The sequence below is a fragment of the Gambusia affinis genome, linkage group LG12, assembly GCF_019740435.1.
Source record: "Gambusia affinis linkage group LG12, SWU_Gaff_1.0, whole genome shotgun sequence".
NCBI classification, from domain to species: domain Eukaryota; kingdom Metazoa; phylum Chordata; class Actinopteri; order Cyprinodontiformes; family Poeciliidae; genus Gambusia; species Gambusia affinis.
In genome coordinates this window covers 2,875,380-2,896,686 of record NC_057879.1, presented here as the reverse complement: position 1 = coordinate 2,896,686, position 21,307 = coordinate 2,875,380, and the positions used below count along the sequence as shown (strand labels likewise).

The following is a 21,307-nucleotide window of genomic DNA, read 5'->3' as shown; positions in this document are numbered from 1 at the left end:
CAAGGACAAAAGCCCATGGCAATGTCCAGCTATGATATTCTTCAGGAAGGAGACCAATTGAACATGGACTGAAAAGCCACACAGTGAGGAAGAATCCATTACTACAAAGGCAATACAAAAAAAAAAAATGCTAAATTATAGTTTGAAATGGACTCAAGGAAAAATACTTTACTGTGTTTTGTTTTGCCCTGGCTGCTCTGGGGCTAGCCGTTAGCTTCCACCTTCTAGACCATTTAATAAGTCACCAAGATGGTTATCTACTGCATATCAGCTGCTTATAGCCGTTTCATAGAATCTCGTTTTAAAATTTCTGAGACAATTTTGATTGTAAACCTTAGATGCCAATTAATATTTTATTCCTGTTTCTGCAGGCAATCCCAACGCTTCGTCTATTATAATGCGTGGGCCAATTCAGGCAGATAAACCTGAGATAATATTAGCTAATCCTTTCTCAAACAGTCTCAAGCTGTCAAGTGTCCTGCAGAAGATCAAAGGCTTTGCTTGCTGTCCACAACCACCAATGTAAGAACTTTTGACCCCCTCGAGTGGCCTTGGAAGACTCCCCACAGATCACCCAGCTTCTAAAAACAGTCAGAGGGATCTGTTATACTTAAGGTGCTCATGAAATCACTTTACTGAAGAAAACAATACCAACATTTCCTTTTTTTAAAGTTTTCTTTTTAAGCTATTTCTTTGTAATTTCTCACTGGCTTAAAAGAAAGCTTAAGAATATTTCGATCTAAGAGAGCCAGCGCCCAAGTCATTGAGTCAGCCATGACAGTGTGGACTTGTAAATGGATCATAGTGTCAGTGAAGCCCTTAAGCCTCCTGAGTGGATGAAAAGAGGCCATGAGTTTGATCTGTTTCTAGGTCAGGGAGGGAAGAGAGCTGTAAGCTGAAAGCTCACAGATCCCTCCGTAGGTTTCACTTTTACCTCACACACGACTTCTGCTGCTCAGAGTTACTCTCCCATTGGTTCTTGGTGCCTTCACAAGTCACTTGGTTACGACGGGTCACAGGAGAGAGCGGTTGAAAATAAACTGTGCCAGATAAGTTCACAGGATTGTTTCCAAAAAGGATGCTTTTGTGTTTTATTTCTATTGGTTTTTATGCTTATTTAGTCACCTGCTGCTTTAACCTCGGGGTAATTAACCTAGCTTGGTGGTTGGTGGGGGGTTGTTAGCAAGGGTTAAGATGAAGGAACCACTCTGAGCCAGTGCCTCAGAAGATGTTATGTAGTCTTCACACCGTTTCACTCAATCCTCTTAAGCCCACCAGACAGCTCTACATGGAGAGGCAGCACACATTCCCAGCGCAGCGGGGAGCCAAATTAAAGGGATAGTTCAGGATTTCATATTCTGGAGACTGTTAAAAGATTTTAAGCAGCCAGCCTCCTATTCAATTTCTCTTTTTCTTCTGTTTACGTTCTGACGTGTCATCTTTTTAAACGTGTCTTGCACCGCCCTCTGACTGGGAGTGTTATTGTCCCCGGTCATCACAGTTTACAAAAAAAAAAAAAAAAAAAAAAAGGCTTCATGAACCCCAAGAGTCTCCAACAACTCCAGAAAACCTGCTACACAGCGCTGTGCAACCGGTGCAGAGCTTGCTCAGTACTGGCAGCAAGTGGGTGCAAGCGTATCTACATGCACAGTGCTTCACAATCTGTTGGAGAACAAGCCTGTTTGCAAAACGGGGAGGAAAGAAGCTTCTTACGTCTCGAGAAAAACATGGAGGACAGACTGATAATCTGCCAGTGTTTCTTCCCCTTTGTCTCCGGGTTTTCTTTCAGTACAGTAAGTCTAACTATTTCAGTGTGGAGGAAAACTGGAACCTGATCAAAAATATAAATAACCCTTACATGTTTGTAAAAACTATATTTCTTCCAAATAAAGCGGGGAACGCTAAGAATAGACCAGTCCATTAGCTTTGGCTGCTTGTGCCCCCTAGGGGGCTTCTTCTGAGTCCTAGACAACATTAATCCTATAAACACTCCTACTTTATGAGTCTCCTGTTCACATAGGGAGGGAGCTGATGTAAGTATTGAATACAAACAAGGCCAAAAATGTTGCCATCCTTACAGAATGATTTTTTTTTTTTTTTTTTTTTTGAAGACTTTAGAGAAGATTGTTTAACAGGGATGGAATAGATGATGACAGTTTTAAACCAATCTGATTCTCAAGAAGCAATTATTAACTATGACATGTTTGATATGAGAACATTTCTGAAGAAACCTGAAAGGGTCCTTTCAAAGTGTCTGTATTGGTAAGACCCGAATCACAAGTTCAGGTGGGGCGTAAAGTTCTGCTGGCCTCAAACTGGAGAGTCAAACCTTAAAAAATGGACATTTTGTGTCTGTGTTTACTGTGTTCCAGGAAAATGTCCAAAATTAGCTAAAATACCGTGTAACCTACTCCCCTCTGGTATACAAACAGTGTATATGGGTGATAAAATTAAAATGCTACGGTCAGGTAAAATGATGTCAATATTATACGGGTTATTACTATTATGTTGACTAATATGGACTTAACTCAATGAGTTAAGTTTAGAAATTATATCAAAATTGACCAAAATGCTGATTTTAGCTAAAGTGTTATTTGCATGATGGCTAGCATGTTGCCCAATAGTAACATACTCTATTTATTACGCCAACAACAACTTTGTAAGCTAACTTTAGCTCAAATGCCGCAGTTAGCTTAAATGATGTATATAGCATATATCAAAATGAGCTATTTCATACACATTCATGACAGCTTAAATGCTATCATGAGCCCGACGGCTATTACTAGCATATTGACGTCCAGTAACACACTCCATCAGTGTATAGTTAAATTTAGCTAAAATTGCTATGACAGGCCACGCTTACTATATTTTTAAATTGAATGAATTAGCTCTTCTGAGTTATAAATTGTAAGTTTCAATGTACATTAATATTAAAATTATTCCTGTTACTGTAAAGTAAGTCTGTTATGTGACTTGGATATAGTCAAACAAGTAATGTAGAAAAATCAAGAAAAACATGATTCAAATGAGCAACTAACCAGATATTTAATCACACATGTTAGTAATACAACTATAAGAATTGAACTGAAATTCTAATGATGCTAAAGTCAGTCAGATTGGCTTTGTGCTCCCTCCTGTCACCTGCTCAACTTCCCGTTTTGAGGCAATTCTCAACCTCAGACAACTTGCTGTTGTCCCTGAAGCGGTCAGCAAAGGAGTTTGATGGACTCATACTCCAACTTCTCAACCAGAGGTGGCATTATGCTTGTCAACATCTGGATCAAGGTCGTCAATTTGTGGCTCAGTGCTGTCAATGTACGAATCTATATTGTCAGAGTCTGGATCACCAGCGATAATTTCCTCCTTAGAGCTTTCAGAGGAAGATTCCGGTGACTGTGTAACCTCATCGGTGCTGGGGTTTTCCTGTTGCCCCTCAGTCCCCCGCCTCCTGCGACTGAGCAGCCTCTGCAGCTGTAACTTGTTGGTGAAGAAAATGGTGCGCCAGCCCATTTCCTTCGCCAGAGACGCCACTTCGTCAGAAATGCTGCAGGAACTGCGACGCATTGCCTGCTCCCAGAACTCCTCTGTCCCGCACAGCTGAAGGGAATAACACTTCAGGGTAGGATACAGTGTCGTAAAAGAAAAATATTCTACCTTAAGAGATTTTGTTTCTATTCATGGTTTTGTCACATTTAATCTTTCAGATCATCATTTTAACATCAGGCAAAGAACCAGAGTGAATGCAAAAGGCAGTTTACGAATAATGTCTTCAATGACTGTATATCTTATTGGATTTCATGGAAGCAATTTTAATATATATATATATATATATATATATATATATATATATATATATATATATATATATATATATATATATATATATATATATATATATATATATTTGGTACAGTGTCTCAAAACTGAAACAATACAAAATGTGAGTAGGTATTATGGAATTACTCCATTTGTGTTTCTTTGTGTTTTTCTGCAACTCACCTGCTGAAACTTGCGTGAGGTCCATCCAAGCTGAAGCACATCCTCAAGCTCCAGAAAGTTTATTATCCGTAGGAGGAGGGGGTCAGACAGCCGATCAAGATAATTGTAATGGCCTTCGCACAAAGCCTTGGTGAACTCCAAGACGTGTTCTCCAAAAACCACTCTGACTTCTCCTGAAGGATGAGGCCATAGTTTGTAGGTTTGTTGTTTTTATTTTCCAGATTATGTGCTTGATATTATTTAGTACTTGTTACGATTAGCACCACTTAAAAAAAAAAAAAAAAAAAAGAGAGTCTATTGCAACTAGATGAAACACAATCAGAGACACGATGATTCTACAACAGCAAGTCTTGTAGGAAATAAATCTCAAATGATCATTTTCAGCTGATCACTTTTTAATTTAAGCTGTAAAATGTCCTCAGTATTAAAGGAGCGTTTACATGTAGTCGTTTTCGCTTTTGGCTCTTAATCTCTCGCCAGATGGCAGGAGCTCCAATTCACCAGGCAGTGTGTGAAAGGCGGAGTGGAGAAGGTCTCTTGTATTTTTGTGTTAAGATACCGCACAGTAATGGTGATAATCACTTTTCTGGCTACTTTTACTAAATGTTTGATATTGGGTTTTTTTCTCCCGATACAAAAATGTTGCCATACCAAAAAAACAACAACAAAAAAACCACAAATGTAAAGAATAGATTTGATCATAAAATATTAAAAAATTAACGTAATCAAGTTTTTATATTCTCTAAATTGATGTTATTTGCAGAGGAAGCACACATTTTAGAAATTTGATAGTACCCAGAGACAACTCTACAAACCACTGTTCCACTGGGCAGCTCCCATGACTAATTGTGCCTTCTCTCATTTGTTTGTTTTTCAGTTATGTCAAAACATTTATTTATTTCCTCCGACTCTGTTTTACCAAATCTCGATGTATAGTTGCCTTACTCTGTAGATCAGTGTCCTCCAAGAAGTCACTCAGAGACTCCTTCACCTCTCCAGGCTTGGTTTGTCTGTCCACCATTCTGGGGGAGATCTTCCACCATCTCCATATTATCTGGAAATTGTCAGAGTAAAGGAGCTCCAGTTCAATTGAGGGAGGAAAAAACACAGACTAGTTCTTCTTATTAAATATCAGTGAAGCCCTTTTTCTTCAGCTAAGCATTTTTGACATATGATGGAACATAAATACTAAAGTCATGCACAAAAATGTGGAGGTCTGTCCACATTTCCACAGAAAAACCTACAGAAAAGGATTAAGGTGACTGAAAGAAATCTCAAAATTCTGATTAAAAATAAAAAGTCGTAATTCTGGTATTAAAGTCTTTTTTTTTTTTTTTGGTCATCTGTATAACCTAACCTAACTATTTCACTTTTCAGAGAAGCTGACGTTTTGGGGTTTTTTCAGTCGTTAACAATTATCACTGAAATTAATAGAATTGCTTGCAATTTATCTGTACTTTTGAAACCTCACATGAATAGAGTTTTCTTACATTAAATTACTGTATGCAACTCACTTCTTGAAGACGTCTAATTAATAGAGACGCACCTGCTTTTTTTGTTTACGAGCAGAAAACTAATGGGGAAAGTTGGAAAAAGTTTGTCTTGCAGCAGCTTTAGCTAACGTTCACTTTATGCTAGATATTTCCATCGTTTAAATTTAAAATAAAGAAAACAAAAGCTCTTCTGTGCAGTACACTGTAGTTACTTACTTCTGACTTGGTGACAAAAAAGTGATAATAATCTTTAATTGGCGGAGGACCCCGTCCAGAAGTCTCAAACAATGGATCTGTTAGAAGCGACGCCATGTCGAGTGTTTTAGGCGTTGCCCTGACAACGCCTAAAACATTCAGTCGGGAAATGTCCTGATGAGATTCAAGGATTGTTATCATCATACCAGCTCACATTTTTATGTTTACAGTACGAAATACGGACTCGAGTTCCAACTTAAGTAATATATATATATATATATATATATATATATATATATATATATATATATATATATATACACACACAAGTATTCAAGTAGTGAGATGAACCTGAAATTAGCTTTGTTAAATGCTGATCTGTGTTATTTATTCATGCAGCGTGTTGCTCAAGCGTTAAGTACCGTATGTCATCTGCTATAAAGACTTACAAGTTAGGCAGTGTAGTTAAAAATCTTTTAATTTATTTATACATATATTTATAAATGTACACATTTACTACCTAATCTTGTAAAAACAAGAAACATTTTTTTTAAAAACAGAACTGAAACCCAAATCGTCCACAGTCAGGGGGCTGGTCCAGTGATGTATGCAGTCCTGAGACTTCGCCTCATCTAAACAAACCGTCTTCTCCCTACATTTTGCTTGTCTGATCTGATGCTTTAAAAACGAAGGCAAGGAGAACAGATTCAAAAAGAGGACAGTGAACACAACCCCGATCTCTCAGATGTTTAGTCAGTCAAATGCTGAAGATGTTCTGCTTTTAAAGCACAAGCCAACAAAACCGTGGGATCCTGACTTCATGTGTTCTGAGGTAGCCCAAACCGGATCACAAGCCTGAGGCCTTCAATAACAGTCTCTTTCTGCTGTTTTTATTCATAGAATATAGAGAATATCTGAATTATGATCCCCAAGTTACAAGAGTATACTTACCAACTTTAACAAGGACTTATCAGCTCAGGTAAAATAACAAAGAAATCCGACTAACACTTAACCTTTACTTGGTTCTCCTCTGTTTATGCTCTAAGAGCCGTGTCTGTTCCTTTACCTGTGAGTAAAACGCGACAGACTCCCGTCTGCCTCATAATCTACATAGTATAGTTGCTGTGCACTGCCAAGAGGCCAGGGCCTGGGGCCTTCAGTAAGATGCCCTGCCCCAACTGGTTGCTCAACAGAAAGACTAGCTTAGCTGTTTGGAAATATTTGTGAAGACAAACACAGAACCACCCGTCCTGAGGGTAACGTTGTTTTAAACCTACAGATGGCGAGCTATGAATCTCCTCTGGTACGCATCTACTACCTTAGCTGGTCAGCTAATAAGCACTTAATGACTAAATTTAACAGGTACTTACTATATATTTCTGCTTTCGTCTCTGTAGGACCATCATAAATATTCCTATTTCTGTAGAAACCAATATGTAGCAATTGTAGGAATTTCTTTTCAAGTGAAATATGACTTAATTAGCTCATTAATTTTTGTAAATACAGCAAAACTTTTTTTTAACTTAATTTCATATGGTGACAGTCTCACCAGTCCATGCCTAATGGACAATCTTTAAATGTTGGCCTACTGTCTCAGATCAATGTCAAATTACATGAACCTGCTCTGAAGGTTACATTCTATTTTATTTTTTTAAAAGTCCTATCTATCAGACTAAAACCTACTTTTATATTTCAAGAATCGCAGTAACGGAAACGTGGCTTAATACAGGAAACCTGGTGCGAAAAAAGAGCTCTTAAATTAACAAGAAAATAACAAATCCCTTTTTCAAACATGAAAAAAACAAACAAACAAAAAAACAATTTTATGACTGTTTCGCTCTACCAAAAATGCAGGTTTGGATGGAACCCTGTTAAAATGTAAACTGTTACTTATCTATTAGTTTGAAGTGATTTTCTTCCCCTTTTCTTTGTTTTTGTTTTGTTGTTTTTAAACACAAGGTTTGTGGTTACGCATCCTTGTTAGTTCAGTCCTTATTATACATTACATGTACTTGTTTGTGATTACAAATAGTGATATGCACAAAGCTTACAGTTAGAACGGAAAGAAAATATTAAAAATAAAAAGCATACAATAATGGAATATAGTCCAGACAGTACATTTCCCCCATAACTGTCCCTTAGTCCTAAATATATTCCTTTGTACTCCTTCATAGTGTTGTAAACTTCTTTCATGGAGAAAAAAATAGATAAGTCTTTTCTTAAGAAATGTACTGTCACGAGTTGCGTGACGGAACAGGTGCGTTTGAGTATGTGCTGCATGCTGCCCTCTGGTGGCCGAAGCCAGGAGCTGTGCTACAGGAAAGGGTTGGTGGATGAACCTCCAGAGGGGAACGGCCCCGCTGGCGCTCCGGCCTGAAATAAAAAGAATTATCCAAGATTAGGTTCCTGCGGTGACCCTGAAGTGCAAACCGCTTCGGCAAATCGCTAAACAGAACTACGAATCGAAAAACACAACAAGAAAAGTGGCGTCGTCCAATCAGCAATGACTCAGGGACTTACCTCTTCTATTTAGTTAATGTTGTGTTTCCTTAAGTTGGAATTATGCTCAGCTAATGTCATTGTGTTTTTCAATCTTTAGTTGCGTTTAGCAATTTGTTGATGTGGATTGCACTCCAAGGCCACCGTAGATTCCACAACATCAACAGAAAAAAAAAAGAAAAACAAGCACTGCAGCAGAAGAAAGACCCCTGGTAGGATTGGGTAGATATGAAGAGAACTGTGGAAAACACAGGACAGAGCATGCTCACCATAAATGGGTTATTGGACATGCCAGGAACAGCCATGGGCTGCCCAAAGGGCGTAATGGAGGGCTTGTTCTGACCGTAGACTGGGAAGGCGGGCCCTGAGGGGGACAGAGAGGAAGGAAAATGGCTTCACTTCACAGAAACATATAAATATTCAAATGATTTCAACCACAATACTCAATGATTCAAAACTCTGAAAGAAAAAGGGAAAATAAAATAAGAGTAAAAACTTTGGGATATTCTGTTGCATTTAGGTGTAAACAGAGCCTTGTTGACAAATGTTGGCATTTTTTTTTGTATATTATTGGTCAAAAACAATAATGCAAAAAGCTTTGCACCCTAAATGCAAACATTTAGTAACTGTGCAGCAGCTGCCAAAAGAACCCAAACTAATCACCGTCCATCCTGACTTTTATTTATGATCAAGTAGATAAAAGATACAGGGCAGGTACTGCACAGGTACAATACTGTGTGAGGTCAGAGGGGACAGGGCACTAACCATTAGACTGAGGGTGGTAGGCCCCAGGCTGGGAGTAAGGAATGGGGGCCTGGCCGGGGAATTGCTGCTGGAAGTTTCCGCTGAAACTGGTCGGGAGGCAGTAGGAAGACGCATTCCCAAAGCCGGCGGGCATGCTCATAGAGCCAGTACCAAACGAGGCTACGAAACACACACATCATGTGTGCACAGCGACGGTACACACATACCCACAACACGCACACACACACAGATACATTAGATACTTAGTATATACTACATGTCAATGTAACCGAGTTACATTAAAACTCCACTAGTATCTAATCAGAAACACAGAATAACGAAGGTGTTCGTGTTTTCTAAATGTTCTCACCTGCAGCTGGACCTCTGCCGTTGGCCTGGAAGGGGTTGGAGGCCATGTCGGGGGCTATCGCTGCGGCAACGAAGGGATTTGTGGATGGCACCGCTAAGACGAAACAGTCATAAAAATCAGCCCGTACGTTATAAATCACTGAACGGCTTAGCATCACAATACATCAAAGATCCTCTGTTGCTGTTGTGTCAACCTTCCAGACCTCTCAGGCCTTCTGGTTATGGGTCTGCTCTGCAGCAACAGAACCAGAACCAAACATGGAGAGGCAGCATTCAGTTTTTATGCTCCATTAACCTGGAGAAAACTTCCATAAAACTGCAAAACTACTCAACAGTCGTAGGCAATGAATAAATAATAATGACCTGCCAAAAACATGGATCCTTTAAATCAATTCTAAACCCACCGGTTTAGAGCTGCCATTCATTAAAGAGGCGATTAAAGAGGCAGTATTATGTGTTTTCCAGCCGCATAGTACAATTTCAGATCATAATAAAGTTTCCTTCAGTTGTTACAAAAATGCTGGATATATGAAATATGGCTTAAAAAAATTGACTTCGTAATTTAACACCTTGAAATCTTTCAAAACCCCTGCTCTTTCTGAAACTCTGCCTTCAAGAAGTCACAACAACAAAAATTCCTCTATTGACCCTTTAGCAACATCTTTACCAGCGTTTCACTGAGAAGAGGCTCCTATAATGAGCTCATCAGATGTGCAGCTCCACCAGGTGTTTGCTAATTGCTGCTGGCTAGTCTGAAGGAGCTGAGTGAGGGAGTAGTGGGTGAGGGCTGCTCTGTGAGTTGGAAGCTCAGAAGCGGAGGTAGGTCCACCCCAGCGTTACACACAGCTGAACAGTTGCCATGGGAGACTAAAGAATTTCTCAAACATGCATTAAAGAGTCAAAGAAACACTCCAGGTATGTTTATGATGAGGGAATAACATGACAACATGATTTGATTTTAAATAACACTGCCCCTGTAATAATAACTGAAACATTCATCAATATATCTTTATGTGTATTTGATGATTATTATTCTTGATTTTAGTGATGGCATTTGACAAAATGTAATGTTTGTTGTTAGTTTCATAATTGTATTATGTTTTTATGGTGTCAATTTGACACCAATTTTGTGGTGCCGATATATAAATACATATATATATATATAAAATTCAACTGTGTAATCAAGACAGACACATTAATGGGCCACCTCCAAAGCCAGGCTGCATGTTGGCCATCACAGGTTGGTTCTGAGCTGGCGAGGAACCAAGGACAGGTCCAAACATGGCCCTGTGGGAACAAAACACAACATGATGCATTTTAAATGTCTGTTTAACACTCATAGGCAATAAATAAATAATAATGACCAGGCAGAGAAGGAGTTAAAGTATGACTGTCACAACACTAGGCCTGTTGTACTTAAAAACCTGTCTGGATGATAAATTGTCGCAGAAATTATTGCGATAAACAATAATATTGTCGTTTTGAGAGCCTTTTCAAGTAATAGAATAATGATGGCATAAATATTCAAGTGCATCCTCTCAAAGATAAATACACTTTAATTTATGACATTTAATAATAGAACTAGAAGATTTTTTTTTTTATATCCCAAATTACAAAAAAAATAAAATAAAAAATTGAATGGAAATAAAAACCAAACATAACCAAAGCAATAAAGTTAATGCATTAAGACATCTCTGTAAACAAAATTGTCCTTCAAAAAATATTAACCAATAGACTCACACTGGTTAAAAGAAGAAAAGATACCATTCAGTAATGTGATCATGAAGCTCATTTAAATTCATCACACTGTTAATTGCTGTATTGTTTAATGGAACGGGGTTACACATCACAACCGTAAACTTTATTAAGATTTTAGCTCATAATGGAGAACTGGAAGGATTCTGACACAGAGATTTAAAAAACTTTTACAAATAAAAAAATTGAAAGGCAAGACATAGATATAATTTTATGAAGGACTCAGAGAACATAACTGAAGAAAGTTTATGAACATATTAAAGACTTTGAACAAGTCAGCGGTCGGATGTGAACGATGGTGCTCCGGTCTGATGAGAAAATTCAAGTTTACGGTCTAGCATTCGGTGAAAATGCAACTCTGTAAACAAACCACCCCCCTGGTGAAACACAGTGGTGGCAGCTTCATGCTGCGGGGAATATTTCTTCAGGAACAGCGGGGAAGCTGGTTGCTGGACGGAGGAAATACAGGTTGAGCTAGAAGCTGAATGCGAAAATAATTCTGAACTCTGGTAAATTTAGGTTAAAAGTCATATTTTAATTTCATCAACATGCGTCTTCCTACTGGAGGTAACATTTAGGAGTCCCAGCTTGAATCTCAGAAAATTTGTGGAAGGCGCTAAAGATTAATGCGATGGCAAGGGGTACTTCTAACGTCGAATGAAAATATGCAAAACGTTACTCAGATTAAGACTGTCATGATAAGCGATTAATCAGTTAATTACATGATAAATGAAACTGAGCTTGATCATTTTCATTCTTATGCTTAACATGTTTTGAAGGGCAATTTTCTTTACAGAAACTTCCAAAACCGTGTTATTTATTCATATCGGTTGTGTTATATTTGGTTATTCAAAATATTTTCCAGTTCCAAAGGGAAATGTTAACAAAATTTAAAGTTTATTGGTCTTTGAGAGAGCAAACTTGTATTTATTATGCTGTTATCATCTTACTTGAAAATGCTCTCAAAACAACATTACATTTTAACGCAATAATTGCTGGGACAATTTATCGTCCAATGAAATCTGTTATTGTGACGAGCCAAATTGCTGTAAAGCCAATAAATGTTTTCTTTTCATAGACTGAGAAGAGTATAAATATTTTTCATTATGTCATTTTAAAAAAAATATTTGATATAAATGACATTTATGTTGTTTTGGGAAGTCTTGTCTCACTTCCTAGTCAGAAACAAACTTCTTCTTATCTGGATAGCCAGAGCAACAGTAAAATAGTACAGATTAAATCATAATTCATGTTTTAGAATGGCTTAGTGAAAGTCCAACATAAATCCGCTGAAGAATCAGTGGCAGAACATCAACAGTGATGTTTACACTCTCCATTCAACCTGACTGAGCTCGGGCCTTTCTGCAGACTCTGGGTGTGGAAAGCTGCTAGTCACTTCCTGTGTGTGTATGTGTCGGCCTCTCACCCTTGTATGTTGCTGCCCGTGGTGACAGAGGAGCTCAGCTCACTGTCCAGCTCGGCCAGCGCAGCGTAGCGGTCCTCTGTGCACCTCGCTGCCTGGGAATGAGCTGAAGCGGCACTGGATCTGGAGGGAATTGGCACACCTCCACCTTTCAAGGAATATTAGCACTTTGTCACATAGCATCACAAAAATGTGCAAGAAAAGCCCCCCCAAAAATCTAACTGTTGCTATAGAAATGAGGGTGCACCGATTGCACTTTTCCAGCCTGATCATCAATTTTTTTTTTTTGTCTGAAAAGATAACTGAATATTGATATGGTCGCCTACTTACATTATGTTCATGTAAAAAGATAACTTTTTTTCTTATACTTTAAGTTGCACAGGTTGCAGTTTCATGGCCGATCAGGGATCTTCAGAAAGCCTGACCTGACAATTATGATTTTGGCTGATACCGATTTTTTTAGTCTGAAGAGTCGCTAAATGTTTTAGCAAAGGCGAGCGAACCAACGTAAGATGGGGGTGGAGAGGAGGAAATAGACCAGGGGACAGACGAACGTAAGAACGGGATGGTGTGAGAGGGGGACAATATGGGGTATTCACGGCACCTTCATTCGTCACACTAAGAAACTCATCTACCAGCCACCAGTGTGTTGATATAAATTTTTTTGTGCGGTTCGTCCGTAAAGCTACACTTACACTGTAACCATCAGCTCCTCAGCCGCTCGCCGTGTTCAGTCTATCCGTTCACCTGTATAAATACTTCTACAGCGCTCTTCCCGCCGTTTGCTCTGAACCAGCAGCTCCCGGAAGAGAAATGCTGCCGTACTCCAGGCATCACGCCAGTCATTTTAAGGATGCTTATTGGTTCACCAAAACGATGAAAACCTGGGCATTTTCATCAATCAATAAAATCCCCACGGGCCGAACTTGAAAATTGGACATTATGCCAACAACTCAGAGGCGGAAGTCAAGAGTGACGCAAATAATTTTCCAGCTGGAACACGGTGGGCTAAATAATGAAATATAAATGAACAAAGCTTCGAGGCAGATACATTTTCCCTCGAGGAATTTTCATAATCGAGGTACTCGAACCATTTGAGGAATCGTTTCAGCCCTTTCTAACTGACAAGGTCTGATACATTGATTTTAGTTTAAAGATCTAGAGTTGGGGGGAGCTTTCACTGAACATTGCTAAATACTGAGTGCATTTGGAAGACATAAAAATAAAACAAAGCATGAAGAAACAAAGCAGAATGGTGAAGGGAGAAAGGTGATGGGGGAAGGTGATACCTGATGAGGGAGGTGATGTGCTCAGATGGGATGAAATTGCAGTGTTTCCAAATGCTTCAAAGTTGGCAAAGTTGCTGTTTGAATTACCCTGAGGTGCTGCAGCCATGGGAGAAACCATAAGGTGGAAAAAATGGTGTGGAAATAATAATAATAATAATAATAATAATAATAATAATAATAATAATAATAATAATAATAATAATAATAATAATAATAATAATTTTTTAAAAAGACACAGCAGAAAATTGTACGGGGTAATGGATGAACGAAGGAGTGTGTTGGGTGCAGACTTACCCGACTGGCTTGGAAAATGTGCAAAATTGGCAAAATTGGTGGAGGGGGGGCCAGCTTGAGTCGGAGGAGCGGCGAAAATATCTCCGCCCAGATCTGAGAGCAGGTCGAACTTCTTCTCCTGGGCGGCGCTGTGGACCTGCGGGCGGCTGAGCCCTGGGGACTGGAACACAGAGACACACAGGACAACTGACCACCAGAACCCACAAGGGAAGGGACGTTGCCGCGCCGACGTTGCCGCAGTCGCTGGACCTACCTGGCGTAGTGGCGTTTTGTTGAGCTGCAGGGTTTTCAGGGGCTGAACCTCTGGCGTGCTCCCGGTGCTGCTCGCTGACGAGCCCGACACCGAGGCCTGAATGCTCGATACCGCCCTCGCCTGGTCTGGAGGAACATACCTGCAAAACACACACACACACACACACATGGCTTTACTCCCCGGATTTTTCACTTTCACTGCATTTCCTCCTTAAAACCTTTTACTTCCTGACATTTCTCATACGATAATATTTCTTTAAAAGATTTTCCACAAACCACATGGTAAGAAAAAAGGGGAAAAAAAAGCAGACACGTGGAGAAAGTAGACTTTATGCTGACAGACTGAAACGTATGGTTAAGGATTTTTGGCAGAGAGAAGTAACAATTAGACGGCAACACCTTCTTCACCACAGCTGACACTGATGAAGCAAGAAGTGTTGAGTCATCCTGGGCTAGACCTACATGACACGGCATAATTGTGGACTTAAAAGTGGACTTAAAATCATACATAGTATCCAAAAATTTTTTATTTCCAGAAAATAATCGCTGGAAAGTGTGGTGTGCATTTCTATTTAACCCCCTGAGTCAACAACATACAGAATAAAATATTCCATTAATGCACAGCAGTTTTATTCATTTGTGAAAACAGACAACAGTAAATGCCAACCTCTAGCTAATGACTTGTTATTTTTTTCCATTCAGACCATAATTATATACTTTTTGGGTTAACAAATATGGTTAAAAGGAAAAATAAATAAATAAATAGAATTCAGAAAATAATCAAATTTGATAGATTTTATAGGGCCGTAATTCTGTTCTTATTTCTGATAATAAATACAAAAAACCCACATAAAGATGATAAGAAAAGAACAACATTTAGGATAATCTTGCTTCTTTTCTACTTCTTTGTTCTAATACAAATTGTGTTTATATTTGAGCAGGTAAAAGTAAAACATATCTATTTTAAAATCGAATTGAAAATTTTACATCAACATTTTCTGGCCCTCAATGAGTGATGGGCATATAGTTTATCATTTTGGATTGAAAATAACTTATGCTAAGAACATTGATTTATCATTATCTTGATGAATTTCCATTAATGTTGTAAAAAAAAAATAATGATATTGGAAATGTTATATTTATTACCTTCTCCACTGTTTCAGAACTATTGGTAAATTTGAAAATGTGATTACACGTAGTTAGTGTGTCTAGTTTAGTGATATAAATCAAACTTCTTTAACTGGCGTCCTGAACTATTTAAAATGGGAACGTTTTTCAAGAATGACTATGATTGCTACAAATCCTAAAAAGAAAAAGAAAAAGAAAAAGAAAAAGACGTTTTGCATCATCATTTTTATCCTTATCACTATAACATCACAACATATTGCAATAAAATTCAAAGCCCACAGCACCCACCAGGCAAAAAGTTTGGACCCTGATTTACGACATGCATTGAATTTGTGTTTGCGATGTGACAAAACGGGAGGACCTACCATCTTTTCTTCTCATATTTTTCCTGAAGAAACTCCTTTACTTTCTGCGGTTCTCGGAAATCTGGCACAACTGATGTCCTGTCGTCGTAAAGGCCCAGCCAGATGTGTTTACAGACCTACAGGGAGTGGTGGGGGGGCACAGAGAGAAGGGTTGGGGGAATGAGGTGGGGGTGGAAGGAAGGACAGAGGTGAGAGAAAGTGAAGTTAGTGGAGGGGGCCGGAGGAGGGAGAGAAAAGGAATTAGAGAAAAAAAAAATGGGAGAGGAATCTCAGGAAGTGAAGTTAGTACATCAGAAAACGCTTAGGGGGGAAGACATGCAGGGCACCTCGTTGCCGTGTTTCTGTAGGAACTCTATTTCCTGTTGTGTGAACGTGGTCATAGAGATGGACTTCACTCTGTGGGGGGGGTTCAGTCCTCGCCTGCGGGGTGGAGAAAGGAGGGCTTTATGTTAGCTGAAGAACAACATGAAACACACACACACACACTCCACCTGGATTCAGCGCAGCCTCAGCATGTCGGGTTGAAATCCCAACGATTGCAACGCCAAGGAGGCAGTTTCTAAAAATAACCTGACCTCTGTGTTAAGAGGTGCAGGTGTGCTGCTGAACAGAACGCCACGATTCACAGGAGAATCTTTCAGAGTCTAGAGATTTGATTCAGAAACTGGTTTCAATTCAGCAACCAATTTTTGCCAAGCAAATAGAGAATTTATTTAAAACTATTATATAAGCTTCCATGCTTTACCAAATTCCATCAACCAATAGTTAAGCAAAAATAGGTTTATGCATAAAGTTTTTTTAAACTTAAATTACTAGTAATAGGTTAGCTTAGCTCTTCTTAGTTAAAAAAAAATGCATCAAAGAATTATTCGAAGTGTAATTTTACAAAAAATATATTTAAAAAATTAAACAAACAAAAATGACTTTTTTTTAAAAAAAATTTATTTTGCATTTTGAATCGATTCACTATAAAACAGATTTTCTTCCCGGTCAGTTCCACTATGAAGCACAAATGCAGCATTTCGTTTTGATCTCATGGAGCAAACAGAAAGAAAACAAATCAGCCGACATACGAACCTCATCAGGTCTGCCATTATCACCACTTTTTTTTTTTATCGTGTGTATCATAAAACTTATTTCTTTGAAAGCAGAAGAGCGGCAAAAAAATAAATAAATATAAAAGCCGACTGCCAACTGGGAGAAAAACACATTTTGTTTAAACCAGTAAAAACTAGAAAACTAACTTTTAGAGTGCTTTTCTAATCTATATTTACTGTTATACATAGGATATTGATATGGTTCTCTTTTAGACTATGTTCATGTGAAAAGATAAAATTGTTTTTTTCTTATAATTTAATATAAGTGCTGCACCGATTGCAGTTTTTCTGGCCAATCATTGATTGTTAAAAAGCCGGGGCCGGCCAATTCAGATTTTTGCTGATACCAAGTTTGTTTTTGTTTTTTTGTCTAAAAAGTCGCTAAATGATGCAACAAAATCGCTAAGTTGGCAACAGTGGGGTGACTACTGTTAAACGAACAGGTGCAGACGTGACCTGATGGGCGGAGCTAACAGTCAGTTCTCTCTCACAGGACAGCGGCTGATTTCCAGACCTAGGTTTGAAAGCTTAAAACAATACCGTCAGCATTATGGTCAAAACCTTTTCTGTCATCAACTTGTAAAGACTGTTGGGCCATTCAGAAATCTTCTGAATGGTCAAATGGTAATTAACAAATACAAACAAACCTAGACGAAACAAAAGCATGTGAGCACTGCAGGATGACAAGACATGTTGTCACCATTCAGACGACGCTGGTGGGCAAAGGCTTGAAATCTATCTTTCCTCTTCTCATCCTAAATAATCTGGTTGTCGTTCACACGTTCAAATCCAGGAGCAGGGAAGTCGCATATAACGTCACAATATCAAGTCGTTGGCCCGTGAAGCCAGTTTGCTATTATACAAATTAGCTAATGAGGGGCTGTGACAACTGCAGAGGTGGGCCGACTTCAACCCTCCTCTTTCACAGAAATGGCAAAAAAAAGGCAGCGTAAACAGTTTTGTGAAAAGAGGTTTGGTCACATCAGAAGGTTTTCATATGTTGAAGAGTTAAAGGGCCAGTGTTAAGTATTGTTCAGCCATATGGTGCCATTTTATAGAACAATCAAGTAACTATGTCACCTTCAGCTGTTATAAAAACGCTTTTTATATATCAAAAGAAATTTGACTTGGTAATTTAGTGCCTTGAAATTGGGCTTCTGTCTCTTTAAAAACTCCTGCTCTTTCTGAAACTCTCCCTTCAGGAAGTCAAAACAACATCACTCCTCTATTAACCCGATTTTACCAGTTATGTTTTTTTATTTGGTATGAAAGAATACATTTGGTACTACGGTAGATTTTACAAAATTCTTCCTGCATCATTCAATCACCCGTTTAATCTACCTACTTTAAAAATCATTAGCGCATACAAAATGTTAATGTCTTCATACTTGTTTGGTACTTTTTTTTTTGTCATTTCTTGTTTTTTTTTTGTTTTTTGTTAAAGCAAAGAATGTAGATGTTTTGTAATTTGCGGCCTGTCCTCAACATTTCAACCGTAAAATCCAGCGTTTTGTACAGTAACTTATGTCTGTATTTCAACGGGATTGGAAAAGAATGATGCAGCATTAAATTAATCAAAACCAGGTGAGCAAAAACATAGGTTGAAAAATAATTTTTAGATCAAGTTACTACATGGATTAAATGGGTTTTAATAACAATTTAGCAAGAATTGCTTTTATCTTTTTTCTGGTCTGAAAAAGCTACTTAGGAAATAAGTAGCATAACGTTTTTACCATTTATGCTCCGAGAAGTAACTCCTATAAGCCTCTGACTGAATTCACTGACTGACATGACATGTCATATCTGGGCAGCAGAGAATATATTTCCAGGATGACATCATGAGCCGTTAGCAAGAACTGCCAATCCTCCTCATTTGCTTTTGCTGCTCCTATTTAAACCTGTCTGGCTCTACGGTCAGAAAACCAAGTAGAGAGAGGACAGAGTCGGAGGTTTGTTTCTTGTCCACTATCATAGATGGAAGAGATGGTTTGAACTTCCTCCTTCTCTCTGCCTCCATTCCAGCTCCTCTGAGATTTGGGGGGGGGTCATAGTTAAAGCACTATTTGAGCTTATTTGAACAGCATCCAAAACCACAGCGATTAAAAAAAAACCAAAACAACTCATCAATAAAAAAAACACTGTAGGCAAAAATCTACAAAAAGAACAAACCAGAATTAATGTGACAGAGTTACTACAACATGCTGCCACTTTGACTATACTAAGCTTAAAAGTTGCGCACTTAAATCTTGTCTTACAAAAACATGCAGCAGTATTTATAGGACGTCCATGCCCTTCACATAAACTTTTAGCCACATCTGTATATTACCCCCTATGTCCTGTGATCTGGTGTTATAAATGTGTTTTACAGTAATCTGCACATATGGCAAACATTACATTAAAACACAAAACATAGGAAAGGTTTTAAAACCGCACATGTGTATTGTCAGATCGCCTTATATGGAGAAGATTATGGCTCCTCTGTCCTCGTTTAATAGTTGGCTGATATACAGTCTGAAAGTGATGTACTACTGCGATACTGACTCTCTTACGAACATTTTTAGCCACCAAGTCACATTTGAAATACTGAGGTAAATGGTCGGTGAACAATGTTGTCTAATGCAGCATCAATATTGCAACTTGACTCTAAAGAGAGGAACTAGCCAGTTATGACACTGCCTGGATGGTACCTTACAAAACCAACACTTGAGTAAAACCAATGTGACGCACACAGAGAAGAATCAGAAATGTGTTTTATGTTTAGACCAAGTCGATAGCTCAAACTTGAGGAATGACTGACTTTTTTATTGAGGCATTTTTTCCATCCTTTCTAAGTCCAAACACCTATCCGGTCTAATTAGAGCTGTGTGTCTCTCTTCTGGTTGGTTTAATAACCTTCCAGCCGAACACCTGGAGGTTTTCGGGAGTTAACAACAACGTTATGGATGTTAACCTTGAGCAACGAGGCAGTGTGAGTCAAAAATCAAACAGTGAGCCTACACACAAGTCAGGGCATCTCGTCATGCTGAAAGGTGGCTGTAAACAAGCCAATCTGCCTCTTGGAGGACCATAAAGCCCAGCCCAACGTCACTCCGACTGAACCGGAGGGAGCGGCGGCATTACCTGTCCCGTCTTTCCCACTAGCTAATCAGCTAACGGTATCGGACCTCCCGGGAGCCTCGTATCGACAGCTGCTTCTCGTCGCTCCACGGCGGTTGCTATAAACAAATAGAGCGCGAAAGCTAAAGGGAGACACTCACAGGATCCCGGAGCAGGTGGTGCAGACGAAGGAGCCCACTGTCATGTTGACGTAAGTCGGGCCGCGCTGGTCACAGTCGAAGCATTTCCTATTCGCAGGCAGGCTAGTCATTTCCCGAAGCATCTTTAGGTGAGTCTCCTCCTGCTTTCGCTTCGCACTCGTCGCCATGGCGAGAAAATAGGGCAGCTGGTATCACCGGGATAAGTTTGGTCAAATGACCCGGCGGCGGAGTGCGTTTCTTCGGGGGCAGACTCGCCGCGTCTGACGGCAGGGAACGGGGAGACACCTTGCTGAAGTCCAGCGGGGAGATTGGGCGACTGACAAACTTCTTCTTCTGTAACTGAAACGTCGACAAAACCCAACCCCTCCCCCAGAGGCTGCGCCATCTGTCGGTTTGGAATGCTGCCTTGTGTTTTGTTTCACAATGGCAAGAAAATTATCAAGGGACATAAGTGCCAAAATGAGATAAATAAGTCGTAAATAAGTATGTATGTAATAATTTGAAACAGAATAGTGAACTTATTAAGTACAGCTTTACATTTTAAAAACCAAAATTTAATAAATTAAGTTGTAAATAAATATTAATGTCTGTAATAATTTCAATAAGATGGTATATTAAAATGCAACTTCAAAACTTAAGAACATCATGTTAACTGGCAAGCATGACAGTGGCAGTGTCACGCTTTTACTGTTTGTTTGTTGAAAGTATTTAGCATTAAAAGAGTGGGATGACCCTTAAAATCTTTTAACTTCACCCCAAAAAACAACTAAATAGTTGAAACTTTTACATACTTTTAACCATAAAGTGTTTTTTTAATCTGGATTCTACACATACATCAAGGAGGGCTCATTAATAAATAATTATAAGAAAATACTTCATAGTTTGTATTTAATATGCTTAAATGCTAACAAAATTACATTCATATATTTTTATTTAATAGTCGTCTGTTGTAGGTAATCAGTTTATTTCAATTGCTTGGGTCCACAGCTGCTATTTGCAACTATGATTTAATATTTGATACAAATCATAGTTTGTCACCAGTCAAATATGATAATCCTATTTGACTGTATCAAATATGATTGGTGTTTGATGCAATCAAATACCAGCCATATATGGTAGTTGTTTGTTAGCCAGTCTGATGTTGGGAA

The 21,307-nt window shown here is 38.7% G+C and overlaps 2 protein-coding genes across 3 annotated transcripts; both read right to left on the bottom strand.

The window, feature by feature from the left end:
* Nucleotides 1-3,020: 3,020 nt before the first annotated feature.
* fbxo36b (F-box protein 36b) lies at nucleotides 3,021-5,823 on the bottom strand. Its single transcript, XM_044133083.1, has 4 exons — nucleotides 5,709-5,823; nucleotides 4,945-5,053; nucleotides 4,000-4,172; nucleotides 3,021-3,597 (listed from the first exon to the last, which is right to left on the bottom strand). The coding sequence occupies exons 1-4, from the start codon at nucleotides 5,802-5,804 to the stop codon at nucleotides 3,244-3,246; spliced, it is 732 nt and encodes a 243-aa protein (XP_043989018.1). The 5' UTR covers nucleotides 5,805-5,823; the 3' UTR covers nucleotides 3,021-3,243.
* A 329-nt stretch (nucleotides 5,824-6,152) lies between these two features.
* Nucleotides 6,153-20,545, bottom strand: agfg1b (ArfGAP with FG repeats 1b). Of its 2 annotated transcripts, XM_044133081.1 has the most exons (12): nucleotides 20,160-20,505; nucleotides 16,132-16,225; nucleotides 15,806-15,921; nucleotides 14,314-14,452; nucleotides 14,061-14,220; nucleotides 13,767-13,862; nucleotides 12,481-12,625; nucleotides 10,507-10,586; nucleotides 9,301-9,393; nucleotides 8,952-9,110; nucleotides 8,456-8,550; nucleotides 6,153-8,060 (listed from the first exon to the last, which is right to left on the bottom strand). In XM_044133081.1, exons 1-12 carry the CDS (start codon nucleotides 20,324-20,326, stop codon nucleotides 8,001-8,003), a joined length of 1,404 nt encoding a protein of 467 aa, XP_043989016.1. In that variant the 5' UTR covers nucleotides 20,327-20,505; the 3' UTR covers nucleotides 6,153-8,000. The 2 variants fall into 2 exon arrangements, with proteins under 2 accessions (XP_043989016.1, XP_043989017.1); XM_044133082.1 differs by lacking the exon at nucleotides 13,767-13,862 and having other exon boundaries at nucleotides 20,160-20,545.
* Between the last annotated feature and the right edge of the window lie 762 nt (nucleotides 20,546-21,307).

Excerpts from the sequence above, each read along its gene's own strand:
- fbxo36b (XM_044133083.1), bottom strand. The coding sequence starts at position 5,804 with ATGGCGTCGCTTCTAACAGATCCATTGTTTGAGACTTCTGGACGGGGT. Across the intron at positions 5,054-5,708 it reads TTTTTGTCACCAAGTCAGAA|ATAATATGGAGATGGTGGAA; the intron begins GTAAGTAACTAC and ends GACAATTTCCAG. Across the intron at positions 4,173-4,944 it reads GGAGGACACTGATCTACAGA|GAGAAGTCAGAGTGGTTTTT; the intron begins GTAAGGCAACTA and ends CTCATCCTTCAG.
- agfg1b (XM_044133081.1), bottom strand. The coding sequence starts at position 20,326 with ATGGCGACGAGTGCGAAGCGAAAGCAGGAGGAGACTCACCTAAAGATG. Across the intron at positions 16,226-20,159 it reads ACCACCTGCTCCGGGATCCT|GCGAGGACTGAACCCCCCCC; the intron begins GTGAGTGTCTCC and ends TCCACCCCGCAG. Across the intron at positions 10,587-12,480 it reads ACGGGCAGCAACATACAAGG|GGCCATGTTTGGACCTGTCC; the intron begins GTGAGAGGCCGA and ends TTGTTCCCACAG.